Source organism: Ptychodera flava, assembly GCF_041260155.1.
Source record: "Ptychodera flava strain L36383 chromosome 23 unlocalized genomic scaffold, AS_Pfla_20210202 Scaffold_24__1_contigs__length_23054250_pilon, whole genome shotgun sequence".
NCBI classification, from domain to species: domain Eukaryota; kingdom Metazoa; phylum Hemichordata; class Enteropneusta; family Ptychoderidae; genus Ptychodera; species Ptychodera flava.
This window is the reverse complement of record NW_027248278.1, coordinates 7,336,475-7,357,311: the sequence shown is the minus strand read 5'-3', so window position 1 is coordinate 7,357,311 and position 20,837 is coordinate 7,336,475. Positions and strand designations below refer to the sequence as shown.

The 20,837-nt window shown below is 36.3% G+C and overlaps 2 protein-coding genes across 3 annotated transcripts in view; both read left to right on the top strand.

Moving 5' to 3' along the window:
- The window catches only part of LOC139125010 (atos homolog protein A-like), a 34,917-nt gene extending 29,377 nt beyond the window's left edge, over nucleotides 1–5,540 (top strand). For both annotated transcript variants that reach the window (XM_070691117.1, XM_070691118.1), the window contains one exon: nucleotides 2,227–5,540. In XM_070691117.1, the coding sequence (XP_070547218.1) occupies nucleotides 2,227–2,383 (157 nt within the window). In that variant the 3' untranslated portion in view covers nucleotides 2,384–5,540. The remainder of the gene's footprint in view (nucleotides 1–2,226) is intronic.
- A 1,529-nt stretch (nucleotides 5,541–7,069) lies between these two features.
- Nucleotides 7,070–11,376, top strand: LOC139125008 (zinc finger protein 90-like). Its single transcript, XM_070691116.1, has 3 exons — nucleotides 7,070–7,490; nucleotides 8,696–8,818; nucleotides 9,504–11,376. The coding sequence occupies exons 1-3, from the start codon at nucleotides 7,334–7,336 to the stop codon at nucleotides 10,601–10,603; spliced, it is 1,380 nt and encodes a 459-aa protein (XP_070547217.1). The 5' UTR covers nucleotides 7,070–7,333; the 3' UTR covers nucleotides 10,604–11,376.
- The last annotated feature ends 9,461 nt before the right edge of the window (nucleotides 11,377–20,837 follow it).

Genomic DNA, 20,837 nt, shown 5'->3' with positions numbered 1-20,837 from the left:
CTTTCAATGAATATTTAGGTACAAGTCTTCAAGCACTCCAAAGACACAAATATGTACCAATTTTCTATATTCAGACATGTTGTTAAGTGTACTTTTTGGTATTTCATTTTTACGCTCCCATATATGCATATGTATATATGCAAATGGGAGGTATTCGTATAAGGTGGAAAAATGGCGTCTGTGTGTATGTATGTAAGTATGTATGTATGTCTGTTAGTCCGTCCGGATCAAAAACTCCTAAACCGTAGCACCTACTGTCCTAGTATTCGGTGTACAGGTGCACCTAGGGGTGGAGATGTGAATTTGTTCAAATGAACATGTCAGTGCCAAAAATATGCAAATGAGGGGGAAAAAAGGAAAAATCCTACAAATGGCTAAAACTCAGTAAGCATTGGTCAGATTTGGTTGAAACTTGGTATGCAGATTTCTTTAGGTATTCTAAATTATGTGTGCAAAAATTGGGATGAAATTTGCATGTTTGTATTTTTAATGTATTTTTTCCGTTTTTAGTCAAAAAATCTTGTTCTCTGAAATCGCTCGTCTGAATGCTATGAAACTTAATATTCATGTTCCTCAGAATGACCTCAGTCATGCTTGTACAAATTGTATTGATATTGTCATATTTGTAATTTTGGGGCAATTTTCCCAATTTTTGATAAAAATTTTTTAATCCAAAAACTGCTGATTTGATAGCTTTGATACATGTATTTGGTATACAGGTATTTAAGATTAATCTTAATATAATGTATTGAAGGTATGTTGAAACTGGCAATTCGTTTTTTTATTTTTGGGGCAATTTTTTGCCTTTTTTGGTCAAAAAATTTTTCTCAAAAAACTTCTGATCTGGTAGCTTTGATATCTAGTGTACAGGTTCCTTGGGTTTATGTTAATTAGATATATTTAAAATTAGGATGAAATCTGCAATTTTGTATTTTGGGGGCAATTTTTCTCATTTTTGGTCAAAAATTTGTTTCTCAAAATTTACCAGTCTGATTGCTTTGATATTTAGTAAACCGGTCCTTAGGGTTTTTTTAATAAATATATTGAAATTAAGTTGAAATCCGGAATTTTAAATTTTTTGGACAACTTTGCGAAACTTTCAGTTTTACTGGGATATCTTTCATTTTGTATTTTTAAGATTTTTTTGGTAATTTTATACCTACTGGAACTAAGAGTATATAATGTGGTGATTTAGTAAGCATTTGATATAGTAAACTGTATTTTGTGTTGAAATGCGGTAAAAAAATTCTGGCGGATTTTAAAATTCCAAACAAATGCCAATAAAAAAAATTCAGCCAGAGAAGGTTTGACAAAAAGAAAAGGTGGGAGAGTTGGGAAAAAAAGAATGTACAATGGATCGGATAAAAAAGATAATGTACCTCATCGATCTTCCAGACACCATCCCTTATCAAATGGTCCACCCCGATGTATTTTTGTGCACAATTAACCATGCAGTGTATTTTAGTTTAAGATGTCAAGTTAGGTAAGGATTTGAAAGGAATAGTCAAGTTCACCGCAGTTTAACTTTATCTCTTGTGTGATCATCCTTGTGTAATTGGTTAAGTATGTAAGTTGTTCCAGATGTGGATGTACCAGCTGTTCTGGAAGAAAACAATGTTTACTTTTTCCTGTAGGGTTTCTGAATTGATGATTGTATGTTGAAATTTCTCCATGTATCTGGTGTATGGGCAAAGTGTAAACATTGGTTGCATCTCATGTATTTCAGTCTATGTCAAATATTGTAAATGAAAAATCAAGAACAGTTTACTGTGTGCTTGTAAAAGATAACATATTTGTCAATACATAAACTGCCTTGCAGATTGATTGTCTTAAAATTTCACAGAAGTAGAAAAGGAAAAGAAACTAATCAAATTGCTGTAACATATTCACTCTCAGTGCCTGTATAGGCCTATACTTAACTATTTTATCATTACATTCAGCTGTTTGTTATATCTTTATCACTCTCCATGGGCCAAGGCATACTTGGGGTCAATGTCAACACTCTGTGCAAGTCTGTGTATGTCAGTCTGTCTGTATATGTATGTTCATGTTTCATACAATTGTTGACTTGTTTTGATAACTATATGGGAGCGAACAGTGATGTTGTCACTATTTTTGTCATGTATATTTAGTAGCATTCTACCAGCTTCTCAGGAGGCTGATCTCTTACCGTGCACAATATATTTATGAAGACCTAATTGATGTTTTTTGTGATGATTTTTGCAGGTTTTTGAGTTCCAAGTCAGGGCATATTTATTTACATACCGATATTCGACTAATCTTCGCCAGAAACCGAGCTGATATGGACTCAGGAATCAGTGAATATGAACTAAAGTCATTCACGGAGATGCCAAGCAATCCAAAATTCTCTCCTAAGAAGTAAGAATGAACACAGAAAATGGGACCACAGAACAACTACCAAATAAGGAAGATGTTTTATCCAAATGTAGCCAATTGTGTTCCTTATATGGCATTAGCATTACCAGATTTGGATTTTACTTCCAAATACGGTACATGTTTTACCAAATAAGGATCAGAGAACAACTAATTATGGAAGAAATTTCATCTCCAAATTTGTAGTCAGTAGTGTTCCTTATGTGACATTGGCATTATCAATTTGAATTTTCTTCCAAATATGGTTGGATGTTGTACCGAATGTGGCATTAAAGACAGAGTGTAGACAAGAAATATTGTTATTCTGCGTAGCATATTTAAACCAGGAATTCAGGATACTTCTATTTCAGAAAGGATCCTACCTACATAAATGGACAATATTCAAATGTGAACAAAGTACAATTTCAGTTATCAAGTGTGACGTTCAGATATGATAGAAATAATGTATAATTTGATAGAAATCAAAAATATCATCTTCCATGAAGGATCTGATTCTTGTGTACATGTTTTATCATTCGTAATAGTTTCAAAGAAACTGTTAGACTTGGTTTTGTGAAACAAGTATGATTTTTGGTTTTTTTTTGCAATCAAATATTGCAATCTGTGTGTATTCTGTTTTGTGGTTTGGTTTCACTAAGTGCATGTTTGAGAAGATTGTCACATGATGTTTAGTTTGTGAGAACAGGAAAAATGTAACTGGTTTTCAGTTTGTGTCTTATCTGCTCTTTCTGCTCATTGAATCCTTTATGGTAGCATCCATGCTTTGAAATTTCAGCACGACTACATTAATTTACCCTTTGAGTGCCAAAGTCAATTTTTGTCACATTTATGAAATATAACACAGACAATTTTTTCAGTATCAGACAACTTTTTTCAGATTTTCCCAAAAAATTTGATCAAAACCTGTAGCCAAAGGAAAGTTATGTCCATTTGATCCAAAATTATCAAAAAATTACAGAAAAATTCATAAAATTTGAACACTAATGCACAAAATTTTGGCAGGAAAAATTAACAGCACTCAAAGGGTTAACAAGCAATTTTCTGTTATCACTTCTTTTCATTTATATTTCAGATCATAGCTTTGAGGTGAAAATATACTGTCTCATGTCTTCATATTGTCAAAAAAATTGAAGATCAAAGTTTGCTTCTTCAAGCCATCCTTTTTTTTGACCTGTGAAGATATATCATTTTTGTAATTTAGCAACGGATTTTTGCCAAGTTGACTGTTTTCAAACAATCTGAATGAAATCCAATCCAGAAGGCTGTAAAGCAAGCATTATATTGTACATCCAGAGCAATTTATAGAAACCAGTGGGTGACAGTGTAACAGTTCAAAACAGGGACAACTGGTTTGGACCTGTCTAAACCAGCCAGAACCGGTTCCAACTGGTCCAGCTAATATGACAATGAATGCAAAGTAACTATATGCATCCCTGGTCACTAGAATTATTTAGCTACTGTGTCGCTAGGTCAGATTAGGAGTGTATGAAACCCACAAATTTGTCAAATTTCCTTTACTTTTTCTTCCACAACTGTTGAACCATTCACATTGTAGAAAACAATGGGGATGTACCAAATCTGATGGTGTTAGGGGGTGTTGGTAAACTTGAAAGCAAGCCAAACCTGAAATGGAAATAGAGAATTGGATGAAAGAGTGACAAATTGTGACAGGCTAAATATATTACAGGAAAAACTAATCAGTTTTCAAAATCTGTATCACTCTTCATGATTTTGTGAAAGATTGTTTTATATCAGTCATCATTAATTTTCTAAAACAACTATATAATCAATACCATATTTGGTAATAAGATTTCTGCTGACATCATGATGGTACATTGTGAAACACAGTAATTCTTCATTCTCATGAATAATTCATAGGTCAATATGTGACATACTCTACTGGTCTGATGGATACCATATTTCAGCTGATCTGTAATTGGTGAGAGTGTACCAAATGTGGCAACATGAATTATTCATGAATGCATTAACCCAATCATATTCTTCTTTTGTCATTCAAACTGATGTGTTGCATTACCAAAAATTTAGTCATAATTTTTTCATTTTCTTTTCAAACAATGGCAAACTGGAACATGTTATGCTCTCAATTTAATATTCACTCTGTTTCACTCAGAACTTTCAAAGAAAAATTTATTATAAAGAAATTATTTATATGCAAATGATATTCTCACCCCAAAAAGATACCAAAAAAATGTCATATTGGTTTCTATGAGATCCCATAGATGCATATTTATTGGGCATGGCTGACCTCCCGTAGGGGAGTAACCATGGAAACATCATAAGCGTGGTCAAATAGTAGCTTGGAAATTTTAGACAGTTTCTACTGTATGTGATGTACAGTAAGTAAGCAGAATGGAAGGACACTTTGTCAGCTAAAACACTCCACATATCGCCCGACTGTCCACATATTTATCTTATCTGCCTTGTCATTGTTTACAGATTTTGATCATGTGACATTCTTAACATTTGTAATTAACCCTTTGAGTGCCAAAGTTAATTTTTCGTCGCCAAAATTTTGATGAAAAACTAGCGCCAATGAAATGTGATGTTTGTTTGGTCCAAAATTATCAAAACCTTACAGAAAATCTCATAAAAATTGGTAAAATGTTGCACTAAAATTTTGGTGTAAAAAATTACGGCACTGAAAGGGTTAATGAAGTTAAAAATTGTCAAATTTCTGAAGAAATGGTTTGACCAGAATGCCTGGGCCACCTACAGCATGCATGGTAATAGCAAAAAAGCTGAAAGAAAATGAACGTTTGCTGTCTGTTTAAATATCTGAAAGACATTAGCAAGACGTAATTCAAACTTTACTTTTTCTAAATGTCACATAGTATTGTTGTTTTTCAGCAAAACATGAACAAGTAAATATCAGCCGAGTAAATATGTATGTTGATTTCAAACCTCAAAAACCTGAGAAACATTCTCAACCTGCCCCGCCGTATCTTTTGTGACAAACCAAAGGGATCATGCCCCGTTATTAAAACCTGTATTTATTTGTATTTATTACCTGTGACGATATTATTCCTAGCATTATTATATTAACTTATCTATGTTTTAACTTATCATGCAATGTAAGTAAAGGACTTGAGTATTAAGATTTCAATAAATGTGTCAATGAAATGAAACTATGTAAATTGTGATGTAGTGATTTTGTCACGTCATTGAACTCTTTTGCTCTTCAAGTGGTCTACATATTGTATCCAATGGTGCGAAGAAGGCATGCATACAAACAGCAAATAATATTCCTCAACATACAGATACATACACATAGACAGGCAGGCAGGCAGACAGACACGCAAACATTATTCAGCATATCACATGTTCTATAAAATATGTTTGTTTGTCTATTCAAGCCGATCTATATGTACTTATTCAAGGAGCAGCTTGTTCAGCATATCACATATTCTCATATATATATATATATATATATATATATATATATATATATATATATATATGTGTGTGTGTGTGTGTGTGTGTGTGTTTTTGTGTGTATTTGTCATATATATATATATATATATATATATATATATATATATCGAGGTATGCAGATGCTATCATGGGAAATTACAGTGCTCGATGCTAAAAGGCAGATCATTATAAATAAGATTGTCCGAAGATTGCAGGATGTATGAAACTTAAGTGACAGATATTATTACTTTGTACTTGATGCAATTTGCTTATATACATGTGTGTTAATTGTGTGTGTGTCATAATGTTCAGATATCTTCATGAGGTACAACAGCCTGCTCAGTACCTTTCTGCAGAGCATTTTACAGTAAAAATTGAGTAAGTTGAAAATGAGAACTTCAATGTTATATACTCAGAGTGTCAGAGCTTGGAGGTCACACAGTTTCATACTACATTTACACTAATTGTATTTGTGAAACACCGAGGGTGGACCATTTGATATCCTGGGGTGGGGGTTCCGATAGATTTAAAAAAAAGATTTCCAGTAAATGTCAATAAAAGAAATCAGCGAGAGAAGGCTTAACAAAAAATGTGGCAGAGTGCAAAAAAATTTATGTTCCATGAATCAGGTAAAGAAAAAATAATGCCACCTTATCAATCTTCCAGACCCCCCCCCAATATAAAATGGTCCACTCCTAATTCTGATTTCAATATGTAACCAAGATTTGCTGTATACATATTACCTTTTCAATGTCATCTGAAGTTATGCAAGTTCACAACTTACATCAGTTGGTTATATTTATAATTCATCATCTCAAATAGATCAGAACTGTCTTGTCTATTTTCAATGATAATTGACCTTAAAATAGCAAATGAAGAGTAAACACAACTAAAAATTTATAATAAAGAATTTAACATGCCTGCATGTTTGACATAAATGTAATGTGCTCAGTGAGACAAAGTAAGGGATGTACCTATACTTTGTATAGGCTTGTTTTACGACAATTTTTTATCGAAAACAGAGGAAAATAGGCGTTTCTCATCAAAGTGATACAGAAGTTGATCGTAACTATATAGACAATTTACAAACAAACAAAAATGATGATTAAAAAACGAAAAAAATGTACAAAAAAAATTACAAGAAATGATAAATATGAAATAAACAGCAGACTGAACTAAAATAAACGATCATTTTTTTTTGGTCCGTAATTATTGTTTGTTTTGTTTGGGTTTGTTTTGTTAGTTTTCTGTTATTCGATCACCCTGTCTAGATGCACAACAGATCCAGAAAGAGAGAGTCGTGTACAGTCAGTCGAATACACCGCCCTCAACGATAGATATGTTTTACCTTTCTGCCCCTGGTTCCCATGATGCAATGTGTCACTGAAGGGCATTTGTTTTCACTTGTGTGTCGCGTGAACAGCTAACATACTCACCTGAAGAACAGTACTAACAACTGTTGTCAGACTTAAGGTTTGTCCCATACGTACGGAAGCGGAATCTGTCCATGGCCATGTCTACCGCAAGCTTCAAACTGTCTCTACACAAAAATGTGAACTTCACTTTCACAGAAGACAAAAATGAAAATACGAGTAATGCTCACCAAAATAGGTCACTTCCGGGATACGGCGTCTCAGATGCTGTTAAAGAGATCTGTTTTCTCGGTAATTATTAACTTTTATCGATATTTTCCTGGGAGATGGAAAATCGTTGCCGATTTGTTGCATTCATGAGGTCTAAAAATGTATGCTAATCAAAAGAAATTCGTCAAATTCAATTTTGAGTTCTCACCAGCTCGAGGTTTTGCCTTGGTGCATGTGGTCGGACGGCAAAACCAGTCCGACCGACATCATCCATGCAAAACCTGGAGCTACAGTACAGCAGCAAGTGTTATGCATGCAGAGGTGATATGTACAAAGTAGAAGTGCTTGCGAAGTCAAGTGCATATATTAACTTTACCATGAATAATACTACGTTTTAAATTTACAGAGAGAGGGAGAAAGTGTGAAAAAAATTGCAATGCAGATTTTCTTCAACTCTGAGAGCGTGATTATAGATAAACAGAGCTAATTTTTTTGTTCGATTTTCATCTTTTGTTTCCAAAAATATCATGGCCGAAAACAACAGTATACCTCTTCAAATTGCAATGATCTTCCTTGAGATTTGACCTACATTTGTACGCTCCAGATTTTGATCTTGTCTACGGATTTGAGCTATGTTGTGCAGACTTGACCTACCCTCTGCAGATTGTAATTTCCGTCTTCATATTTGACCTACGCTCTGCAGATTTAGATTTTGATTCCCTTCTTCGGATTTGAGCTACGTTGTGCAGATTTTAATCTCCTCTGCCAGATTTCTATTTTCCTTCTGCAGATTTGACCTGCATCGTGCAGATTGTACAATTGCCTTAGTTTTTGATAAGGGTAACCTTCACTTTCCATTTTAATAATAATAATAATAATAATAATAATAATAATAATATTTATTTCTTACACGCACTACACGTACGTCTCAGTGCGATTTACATATTTAAAAAAAAACAAACAAATACTAAAAACCAGCAATGGCAATAAAAGAAAAACGAAAATAAACAATGTCAAAATCTGTCGACACCTGTACCATTCTCATACAATAAACAAAAGACGGTGATAAAAATTAAAAAAAAAATAATTAATAAAAAAAAAAGACGGTGATAAAAAAAATTATGAAAGCAGCAGAATAAATTAAAAAGTCCCAGTTAAAGTAAACAAGACGTTAATAATTAAGTCATTAAACCCATAACTTGATCTTATTTGGCGATTACTAAAATTGACATCTTCACAACGTTGTTGTTCATGTCGCTTTTTACACGAAATCTCAATTTTCACAGAAAGTTGTTATTTGTGGGAAGAAGCAAGGAGAAAGAATCAAGTCAATCGTCTTGGCGACTGCTTTGTCAAAATAACCATGGAATTATTCCACCGATTGAGGAGTGACAAACTGACCAGCAAAGGTAATTAAACCTTAAGATCATACTTAATACTTTCCTTACTCTAAACACCAGTAACTGGCCTTCTTTCCTGAATTAACGTTAAAGGCCCCGATACTGATTTACTGATTTATTTTATTGTGTAGCAGCTCCCTGTCATGCTTATCAAATAATTTCTCTTTGTCAAATTGTCCTGCTCACTATCAGCACTTACCCCAACCTGAATCTGTCAGTGTTAATCTGATGTTCTTGAGTTCTGCCTATCATGCAATACCATCTAATGCGTTTTCTGAACCAAGCTCAATATTTGTTGAAAATCTTGTTTGAGGCAGTGACATCTTTGGAAATTCTACAACTTTCAACAGCTTGTTTAATTCAAAATACACTTGTCATGATTGAAGTGTCTACATATCAAATGAAATGAAAATTGTGGGATTTAGTTTAAAGGTATATTGTCACTTGTTCCAATTTTGCCACAGTTACCATTGAAAGAGAAAATGTAACCTATCACAGATTTTATGCAGGTGGATGCTTTTTAAAAACAGCACCCTCACATGGGCATTTTGAATACCAAGGAACACCCCTTTGACCATATGGGCATATTTAGATTACAGGTGACTGTATACCTTTAACCAGCAAGTCTTTAAAAAAAGCATTATTTTGTGCTTTTGTTATTGAAGTCTCTTTCATTTTCTTTATTTGAAACCAGAAAAAGTCATGATTCTAAACTTTCTGTGTGAGAGCGGAGCTCTTCAAATGGATGTGACAATGTGCTGCGGAGGAGAGAACAGTACCAACAAACCAGATGCTGAAACGTACAGCGAGGCTTCAACACAAACTAAACGTGATGATGAAAGGGACATTGAATACATGATTCACGGGGATGTTGATTCACCAAGCAGTGTACAGTCTCAACAAAGAGACAAGAGGATAACAGATGAGAATGTGACGCAGACTTCAATTTCTGCCCTCTTGAAGAAAATCTCTTATCAGATAAGTACACTTGAAACAAAAAACAAAGAAGTAACACGGCGAGACATCGAGAGTGATAGACAGCCGTGTGTCAGTATTATCCAGGATAATTCTTTGGAGACTAACACATTTGTACAAGAGCTCAGTACAGCTCATAATGATAAAAGTGTGGGTGACACTATGCAGGGAAACACCACTGTCAAACATTTTCAAAGCAGAAAGCAGAGAAATATCAGTGACAGCGCTGTGCAAGATGACAGCTTCAGAGACAGGAATGTTTCAGAGGTGGCAGAAGCTGAACTAATGGGGGCGCAGTCTAGCTGCGGTCAGTCTACTCGTAGGGACTTTACTCTTGATGTTGATCTGAATTCTACACAAACCACTGTTGTCCCGAAGGTCTGTTCATTCTGGTCAGTGGAGGATGCAAATATTATTGAAACAGCACCCTTCCAAGACAGGATTGCGAGAAATTTCGCCCAACATCATGGCCAAGAAACGGAACCAGTGCCAAAGCAGGAAGATTGCTGTTATATCGTGGAGCAGTCACAGCCAACCGTTAAAATATCTGAGGCAAGTCGAGGATCTGTCAGGGGTGAAATCATACCTATGCTAAATGTGAAGCGCAGATCGGCTTCAAAGTTCAAATTTGACCATGGTGCGAGACCCTTCAAGTGTGGACAGTGCAGTTTAGCTTTTCAGTACCGGAGCAGGTTGACACGCCACATGAAATCTCACACTGGCGAAAAACCTTCACTGTGCCAGATATGTGGGAAGGGTTTCACGGAGAAATTCAATTTGAGACGTCATATGAAAGTTCATAATATGAAAGCATCCTGAATTTTGACATCAACTAGGCAGACCACTGGGAAACTCACAGTAAAAAAAACCAAGAGATCACTCTTTAGCGAAAAATATACAATGCCACAATATGGAATAAGTGCTTTAGAGAGAAGTTACAATGATTATCATGGACATCTTTTGATTCTTATAGTGCGTATCTCAAAAATTTCTGAGTTGGGTTCTTATGGGTTGTAAGTAGAATTCTTTCTTGCAAAGCTTTCACAGTGGGAGGTCAAAGTACCGGTATACTATACCTTTCAATACACAGTAGTTTTGTACCAAAATGCACATGTGAGTTGACATGTTCACCCCGTCATCCCTATAGACAGGTCCACATGTGATCACTGTTGATACCTACTGGTTCGGGCCAAACCATTGTGATGAAAGGGGTGAAGAGGTTGATAAGCAGTGAGAGAGTTAGACCTTTTAAAACATTGAACTGTACAGTGGCTAATGAAATTGCAATTTATCAACAGTAGGCATAAGGTCTTGCATACAGTAACAAAGATATGCATGTTTGATGAGTTCTAGGACAGTGCCTCCCCAGAGACTGACCAGCTGGACACCATCCCTAACTGTAGTGCCCTGAGGCGTGTTCTACCTGAATATATCTTTGAATGGAAGAAACAATATGCCTTTAGATGTAAATTCCACCAATTAATTTCAATTTTTGTACTATCAAGGTTGTCTTGAAATGTGCAGTTATGTCTTTTGGTATTTTAGTTTCAGTGTATTTCCATAATGTATATTAAAATAGTTTGCCATATAAAGATTACCATTGTGTAGTTATGGACCCACCATAACTGAAAGCTCTTCCATTCAAGGGCATTCTCTACACTTCCCCCTCCTCTAGGGGAGACAAAAAGCTCCCCCCGAGTAACAGAGTTTTCAGTCTATATCCACCAGTGCTCTTTCACAGGCTTGTTGGCCACTCAGCAAGCAATTAGCATATTGATTTAGTGATTATTTGCATATCATTTGCATCAAATAACATATACTGTGGCTTTTTAAAATACGCTATACAGCATGCTTATGTATACCACAGTAAGACCAATTGTTGCTTGCCTTTAAAGTAAGTGGTTCAAGTATATTCACATCTTTAATAATCAGTGATGAATACTGCAGGTTAGTTATTGCAAGTGTTAGATAACTTTTATTCATTATTCATGAGCATGCTCTTAAATAATCAATGAGACTTACAAATATTCACCAAATATATATATATATATATATATATATATATATATATATATATATATATATATATATATATATATAGATGTATATATGTATATATATATATATATATATATATATATATATAGTGGGAAGCTGTATGTGAGATTTTATGTCATAGTGCACCAATAAATTACAAAAGCATGACTTGTTTCAATGTCAATATTGAAACTGATTTATTGGAAATTTCCATTCCCTTACATGTCACATGGGGCATTCTGTTGTACATAGAGGTATAACATTGACAATATTAGGTTACTTCTGACTTGGCACCAGACTGAGAGTAGGAGTTGAAACACACTTGTAACAGGTAAACAGCACAATATTCAATTGTGAGGTTTTCCTATTTCTTTAAAAAGCAATAATGTGGAAAATTAAAGATGAAGTATTAGTTTTAGATCATGTATATTCTAGTGTTGTTGAGACTGTCCAGTGTTCCTTAAATATTTGTTCATACTGTTTGATTTCTCTTCATAACCTGGGCTTACATTAAAGGTTACCAAAGGTCACAGGCGTAATAATTTTTTAAACTGTATAAGAAAATGTAGTGCAATATTTTAGTTGAGTGACATCCCATGTTTTTGTCTGAAAAATAAAAAATTATCAGGACTTTAACTTTTACCTACACTGCTGGAATGTCTTATTCTATGGAGCAAAAACGATAGCAAATTAATCTCGGTCCGTTTTTTTCGCTTATGTTTAATACGAGTATAGATGTTTTATCAAAGCAACATGGTAAGTATTCATATGCCGTTCATACACAGGCCATTGAAACGCCTCTGAAACGGTTCTGGGCCAATACTGACACAGAAAGTTATGTGTGGACACTCCGAAGTGGTTCTGAAACGTTTCAGATTTGAGACGGTTTAGTCGGCCCGACCAGAGCCGTTGTAGGGATTAACTCTATCCGCAAATCGCTGTGTGGACAGACTGAGCCGTTTCAGAAGCGTTTCAAACGCCCTCACGCGACAGGTCTTTGTAACATAAAACAAACAACAACCAACATACAATATTCATTTTCGCCATGGCTGCCGAACACAGTACTACATCTCGCGGTATACTGGTCCGACGAAGAGATAAGCTTGCTACCAAAAACCCTATCAATTCGACCAGAAAAAAATAATTACGATTTGAAAAACGTCGAATTAATAGGAAATTAAAACTGCCGAAATAATTTAGTGGTCGAATTTAATTTGGAACGACGAGGATGAAATTCAAGCGAGACATGTTTGCTATGTGAAGACTGCTTCAAAGCATGGACTGTGAAATTTTGTGAGGTCGACAAATTAGGTAACAAAAAAACCTCAAACGCACGTTGGTGTCACATCAAAATCAAAGTGGCCGCGATTACAGACAGAGCGATCTGTGACACTGCCATCGGCCGCTCGACGGACGACACGTAAGTTGACATCGTGTGCCAGCCCTTGGAAATATATTGTAACTCCTTGACAGGCAGATTAGATAGTCTTATGGCGTTTGATGCATTGAAAGTTTGTAAAAATAATAAAAAATGACATCACCGATCATAAGAAACGTGGTGTCGAAGATAATAGTTTTTAAGAGAAGACTATGACGACCATATTTCTGTAAGTATTATCTAACTTTAGAAAACCAACATCTGAAGATTTACTTCAACCAACACTTTTGGATTTGTTCTATTCTTTATTATAAGATTAGTCGAATTTCTGGAAAGTTGGTGTACATTTTCGATGTCTGTGTATCGTCTACACCGAAGTCATATCCGAAAGAGTATAATCAGCGTAAACCTCTCTCTCTCTCTCTCTCTCTCTCTCTCTCTCTCTCTCTCTCTCTCTCTCTCTCTCTCTCCGGCATTTCAATGTTTTATATTGTCGACATTTACATATCAGTCTGAAGTTCCAGGTCACTGCTCAATGCAAGTAGTTGATGTCAATTTTTCCGTATCGGGCATGGTCTCTATCGTCACTCTAATCGTTAGTGTTTTCCTGTTGTATTCGACATCAGACTCAAAACACAACGTGAACAACGCTGATATTATATTGCATCTTTCGTATCGAAAACCGGTAAAGTTTGTAACTGGTGACATGTCACGGCCTGGAGAAAGTTCATCATTATCGATCGAATGTCCGTGGCGCTTTTGCTTCCAAATAGACATATTGAAATGCACAGGGAACTTCGCGGTATCGCAATTATATGAATTTTACCGTGAAGAAAGTCTGTGACTTTAAACTGGCCGTACAACCAACAATAAACATGGCGGAGCAATGATACTGACTTAAGAGACTTCGATTTTTTTTATTGCGACCTCGACCGCTGGTGAGAGCGAGTCGTCTAATTTTTTCCCACTGGCTATTTGGCTTTGAATTTTCAATTGCCATCATGTGCTAAGTTAAATTTAAAAACAAGGCGGGCGTTCTCTGTAAATCAATAAGCCTTTTGAATATGAAAAAATCGGACATTTGAACCTCAACACGCAGCTTCAGTTGTTCTCCGAATTAGGACAGGGACATCGGCCCGGGACATCGGTGAGGCCGGATTTCACGTAGTAGCTATGGAAACCGACGGCTCGTTCGTTGTAAGACACCATGCGATGTGCGCTCCCTTGGGCCGTGGAATTTCGCCGTATCGCCTCTACAGACTACACCGAGTATTACCTAACCATGCTACTAAACAATCACACGATAGTTCAGTAACATATATCTTCATTAATCTACCGATCGTCGACCGTCGAACACTTCGAAAACAATGGTCACGGTCACGGATTCAAGGAGTTCACAAGAAGAATCTATCAATAAGTGGCGCGCAGAATTATTTTTACTGGTTTTGAGAACTTCTAAAATCATAACTTGTAATCTGTATATCTTCACACATCGAACCGATATTGTATACCTATCACCGTCGAAGTTTATGTCTTTCACTGTAGAGTTCTTTTCATCCAAAACACATATCCAGAAGAGTCCCACAGAGCGGTCAAATGAAAGGATATGTGCTCCAAACGAATGAAATTGCACGAAAGAATGAAAATTAACAGCACATCCTGGACGTGATTTAAAACAACAGTGCTTGTGGATAGGACTATTCTATCTGTGCAAAAAGTGCCGTTTTTCTGGCAATTTTAGCAACTGTAACGACCCTTTATTCTTTAATACCTTTCCATAATTGAATTAAACTAGGTTTAGGGCTTATACACACAGTGTACACTGATGTACAGAACTTTAAAAAGTATTCTGCTGGGAACGAGCAGGGGTTTACACTCTAATGGGCGCAGTAAAACAATGGTCACGTCCATAGGTTCAAGGACGTTCACGGGGAGACACGATGGCAAATAGTGCAGTCTCAGGTATGTTAATGCATGGGCATAGCCTTACATACATGTAAAATCAGTTTGAACATACCTTTAAATCAGACCTGGTCAGAATATTGTGAAAATTGCCAAAAATATGTTTCGCATTTGATTAAGTTGAAATTTATCATAAAATATTACCTAGGTCAGGTCACGTGACCATAATCTGTTATTTTCCCGCCAAAATTGTATATTGCAAATAACTGAATATTCCAACCGCTAAACATCAAAATATTTAAAATATTATGACCAATTAATGTAAAATGGGATGGGAACTTGTGTTAGAACTAGTGGCAGATGCAAAATTATTGAATTTTGAATAACATTTCTTCACAAAAAACAACAAATACAATATTTTTGATGTTTTACATGAATATTTTGAATATCAGAAAGAAGTATAGATAGAGTTTCATGAGTGCCATGTATTTTTGAAAGAATATGATAGATGCTGTTTCCAAAAGTGAAAAGAAAATTAAGAAAATTTAACGGGTTACGGTTGGAATATTAAAACTAATAAAGACGTAAATTTTGGCGGGAAAATATCAGATTTGGTCACGTGACTCAACTCGTCAAGATTTAGGCAGACATTTTTTTAAAGAATTTATTAATTCCAATAATTAGGCCAAATATCAATCAAATCTGGTGGTGTTTAAAGATAATTGATCATTTTCTTACTTTTGGGCTTGATGGGTACAAACACCCATGCATTAACTTACTTGAGGTGTCGTAAAATTGCTTAGACTAGTTTTAAGAACGGTACAATATCTGGTCATCGGTGTACCGCTACCTGTGAATCGAAACGACAAGTGTAGACCTATAGAATCCGTGACAAATTACGTCCACTCCTTCTGATGTCGTGATTCTTGATATATCATATTCTAAAACACTTGTTTTGACATTTTCGATTTGAAATTTTGATGATCTAAGTCATGACAATGCCCCAGTCCTCAAACGTTCACAGTGAATAAAATAGAAGGGAGATGCACGACATCCTTCTTTATATATATATCAATACAACGGCACAGTCTTTAAATCAAATAAGTCAAAACGTCTTTTTAGCGTGACCAATCACGTCCAGGTGATGTGTCATCTTTCAGCTGTTCTGGGCTATCATCGTGCCAACTATATCATTGGGCACATTGCTTTTATTCCTTCTGGCCTATACAAATTTAATATTCGATAAGGTACCCTTCTTGCATGTGAGTTTGACCCTGGTTTGACCCAGAGTTTGACCCACAGCGCCCTCTATCGTTATTTGATGGAAACGGGGCAGAATACATGGCAACTTCATGTTGCTAAAAAGGTTTTGCTACAGCACCAACTTTAATCTTTCATTTTTCAAATTGTTAAGATGTCATATATATACAAATTATTTTATGAACGTCACATTACGACCATCAAGATTTTGAAAAAACTAAAATTTCGCTAGTTATAAAATGTACCAGTCAAGCTCGAGCACGGTAATGAGATCACCCAGCACGGGCGGCCGGTCGCAGCTGCAGCTGTTGACCGGCTTTCATTGGCAGCACCCGCGTACTCGCGTGCGGGATACAGGGTAGCTGTACGTATCCACGGAGTTGTTGTGCGGTCGGTGTTGTTTCCAGTTTTTATATGCTTGCTAGCTACCAGAATGCGCAAACAGCGAAAGAAAACACTCATAAACGAAACAGCACTGCTAAACAAATGTCAGGACGACGGGTGTATATAAAGAGGATAAGCTTACGGCCGCATTTAACGTAGCTCTGCATGGCTACGGCCTCCCACCATAGCCCGGCTGACTGCCATAGACAAAATCGCTGGTAGCACCTCGGAAATACGGCCCGCAGTTTCTCCGCCGAAACAGCCGATTTTGAATCCAAAACTTGCGTTGATCTACTTTTTCGAGCACACCACCACCTCGCTTAGGTACATGATGTGCTTAGCTGCGCTTGTAAATTTACGCAGAGCCCAATTTTCTCTCTAGGCTTTTATGCGGGGGAAGCGTTCGTAATTAGTGCGAGCAGTTTTATTGCAGTTCACTGCAGTGGCTTCGATATCTATTACTGAAAATGGTTGTAATCTGATTCAACCCATGAGCACTCGGGCGAAAACCAGCCCTGCAAACAACATGAACAAAAGAGCATCGCGATATCGAACTTCTAAAGTCGACGTTCATCGAGGAGTGCAACCAGAAAAAATTATGAAATATGTAACAAATCTGATGAGAAAAAAAAATATTTACAGGATGTAGAAAATGTTCATCGTCGATAGTAAATAGCCGAGTGGTTGTTAGAAATAATGTTAACTATAGACTGTTACATCGCGATGTTCATTTGTTTGCAAGGCTGGTTTTCGCGCGAGCTTGGCCAGATCTTTAAGGTTGCGAAATCCCCGATATATATCGGAAAGTATTTACCGCGATTTGAAAAATCTGTAGTATCGTTCGTTTTTCGAAGTTGGGGTCGAACTGAGGAAGTCGTGCTTGCTCAGATCTGTAAAGTGATGAAATCTTCGATATAAGCTTATATTGGATATTTACCCGCGATATGGACAATCCAGTTAATGAGTATCGTCTATCGCTGTAAATACTGTATTTCGTGGAAGACCAGCCAACACTCCCGATGATGTCCGATCGGTCCTCTGTCCAAGTCCCGATCGTCAAGTAATTTTTTTAAAGCCTAATTGTAAAGAATGTATTTCGTGCAAGGCCCCCGGAAACTCACGATGTTATCCGATCGGTCCTTTCAACGAAGTCCCGCCAGTAATTATGTGTAGGAAGTTTCGTGTGGACATTTAATGAACAAATGCTTTAAATGTAAAATGTATTTCTTGCATGAATAAATTTAATAATGTAAAACATGCAGGATTCTTGACTACCGGCCATGGATGCTATTTTTGAACTAAGAGTCGGACAGAGGTAGTCGGGTGGTCAGATCTGTTAGGGAGCATTCGTTTTTTACAGGGAGGGGGTCGGTGGAAATCAGGGGGGTTGACTTTTACGAAACCGTTTTTAAGGGGGGTCAAATTTTGCAATCAATGATTGGAAGGGGGTCAAATTTTACAAAGGTTTGTATGGAGTTATGGAAAAAATTTGACTTTTGAATTTCACAGAAATGTTACTTGGTCCTTCATACAAAATCTATGAGTAGTCTATGAGAAGCTATGAATAATTTCCTTTAAATACAAAACTAGCTAAATCTGTGTTTTTATAGACTCTTGATCATTGACATTAACGTTCTTGATTAGACTAGGGCGATTACAAGTTCATGTGTGTGCAAGAAATTTGATTTTGGAACGTCACCAAAAATGTTGATTCTCTTTAAATTGTGGTATGTGAGGAAACTTTTAATATATTTTTTACAATTATACAAAACTAGCTATTAAAATCAGTGTTTAAAAAAGTTTGACATTGATATAAATGTACGTGACGAGAATATTATATTTAAAGGAGAAGATCTGAAAAACCAATATGACAATTTAACCCAGTGATTATTTGTAAAGTTCAAAAAGGATTCTTTGAAAGGTTAAAGGTCAAATGGGAAATTATAATTCAATTAAGATATTATTGATACGGACTGTGACATCTGGGGGATGGTCCCTGTTTTTTTGTGCATGAAAATTCAAGGGGTGGGCAACTCTTTTTCTCGCAAACACTTTTGAAGGGCCTAATTTTTTCAGCCCAGGGCCATAGGGTGCGAAGGTTTAATGAATCAAATCTGATGATTGTTTGAGGGGTCACATTTTACAATTGATGAATTGAGGGGGGGGGGGGTTAAATTTTAGAAATTTGATTTGGAGGGGGGTAGCTTACATTTTCATTTGTCCCTCAAATTCCACCGACACCCTCCCCGTAAAAACGAATGCTCCCTTAGGTGGTTAAATCTCCGATATACATTGGATATTTACCCACGATTTGACAAAGTATCGTCTAGTATCAGAGTTAAAGTCCGAAATCGCCTATATTTATCGGTTAATATTGGTGATTTTGAAGACACGGCGTGCCGAGTTCAGTGCAAGGAAATCTAGTATGATCGTCTGGTATCGATATTAGAGTCTCGGAATTGCCGATATTTATAGGGTAAATATCAGCTATTTCTCAGCGTGCCAAGAAACGATAGGCAAGAAGTCGTTCTAGGCTGAGGTGTAGTCCCGAAATTGCCCATATTTATCGGTTTATATCGGCGATTTTGCAGACCTTTGAAAGGTGTAGAAAATAACTTAGTATCTTGACAGTTTTTAACATTTTAGGCCCTATTACCTCCATGAGAGAAAATGCCAAGAGAGTTTGACCGGTTGACCTCGCTGTTAATTTTATGCAGGAAATTACAATAACAATGCTTGGTCGAATGACGCAGTGCCTTGAGGGTGGGATCACCAGTGGTATAGGGGGAGGAGTACCTTCCCGATGGTGATAAGTGGTGCAGATTACCGTCGCCTAGGTGACTGGCGTATACGCGTGCCAAAAGACACCTATGGTTGATTTCCTGTTGACCAGTCGGATGGAAGAGTTGCAAATACCTGGACTGAACCATTTGGTTTATTGTGGGTGTCGGTGGTACTTTGACAATATAAGTAAAGATGCACATATATTGAGTTTATTGTCTTGTTTATGAGCGGCCAGTATTTCCAACAGCATAAATTATGTGCATTTGCCCTTGAAGGAATAAATAATTTTCGAATAAAACATCGCGAATGTAACTACATTCCTTAAGCTCGACGTACACTTAAGTGCCCCAAAGAACCATGAAATCGCCCGACTTTCGATTGAAGAGATGAGTTTTGCCAAACCGCGTATACAGAAAAAGTGGCAGATGACTTTATTTTTAGAATCATTGACAGTATAGCGAGATGTAAAAATGTGAAACAGGCTCCCCACCTAACTATCCTAAATGTTTTTGTGTCGAGTTTGTGTTTGATTCGTTTCGAAAATGTGTTCCTACATTCTTATCCGATTGTTTGTGTTAATGAAATGTTTGTTTCGCTTTGGATATTTGTAGAGAAGTTTGGATTAGTGTGTACGGTAATGTTTTGTTTGTGTGGGGAAAGCTTATGGCGAGACGCAGCCGGACCTATGTTGTTACAAAAGTTGATAGAGTCGCCCTTTGACGCTTGCGTTTCGAAACCCGAGTGTGGTTTCTCATCAGTCGCAGTGTAGATTCTTTCCTTAGTTTGTGTTTGTGAAAATTTATTTTAATGCATTTTAGTGGTCTTGCTTTCCGATTAGCGAGGCAAGTATATTAATTTTGGTCACGTTGTGAGTCCGTTTGGTGGTTCGGTTTTTTGTTTATATTTCTTTACTTCGGTAAATTTTGTTTTGACTGGTGTGTCTTTTAGATTTTTGCGGAGGTTTGTGAATTTTTAGGCAATAAGTACCACTGCGGGGTACGGATTTTATGTTTATTGGATCAAGATACTTACAAGTATCCTGGTTGATGTACTTGTTCTCGTACATTTTAATTAATATTTCGTTTACTTTGTTTACTGTTTGTTCTGGCTTGTTGTGTATAATACTGAGTGTTACGTAATTGCCTTTCGCATTCGAGTACGTAATCGTTTGTGTTGACAATAACGAAAAAACCGACCCTTGTCGAAGGGTTATTTTCCCAAAATTTGTCCAATGTTTGCAAGCTGGTTTATCGCGATTCTTTTGGCACGCGACATGTTTTGTTTCCTTGTTTGAAAGGGTATCTCTAG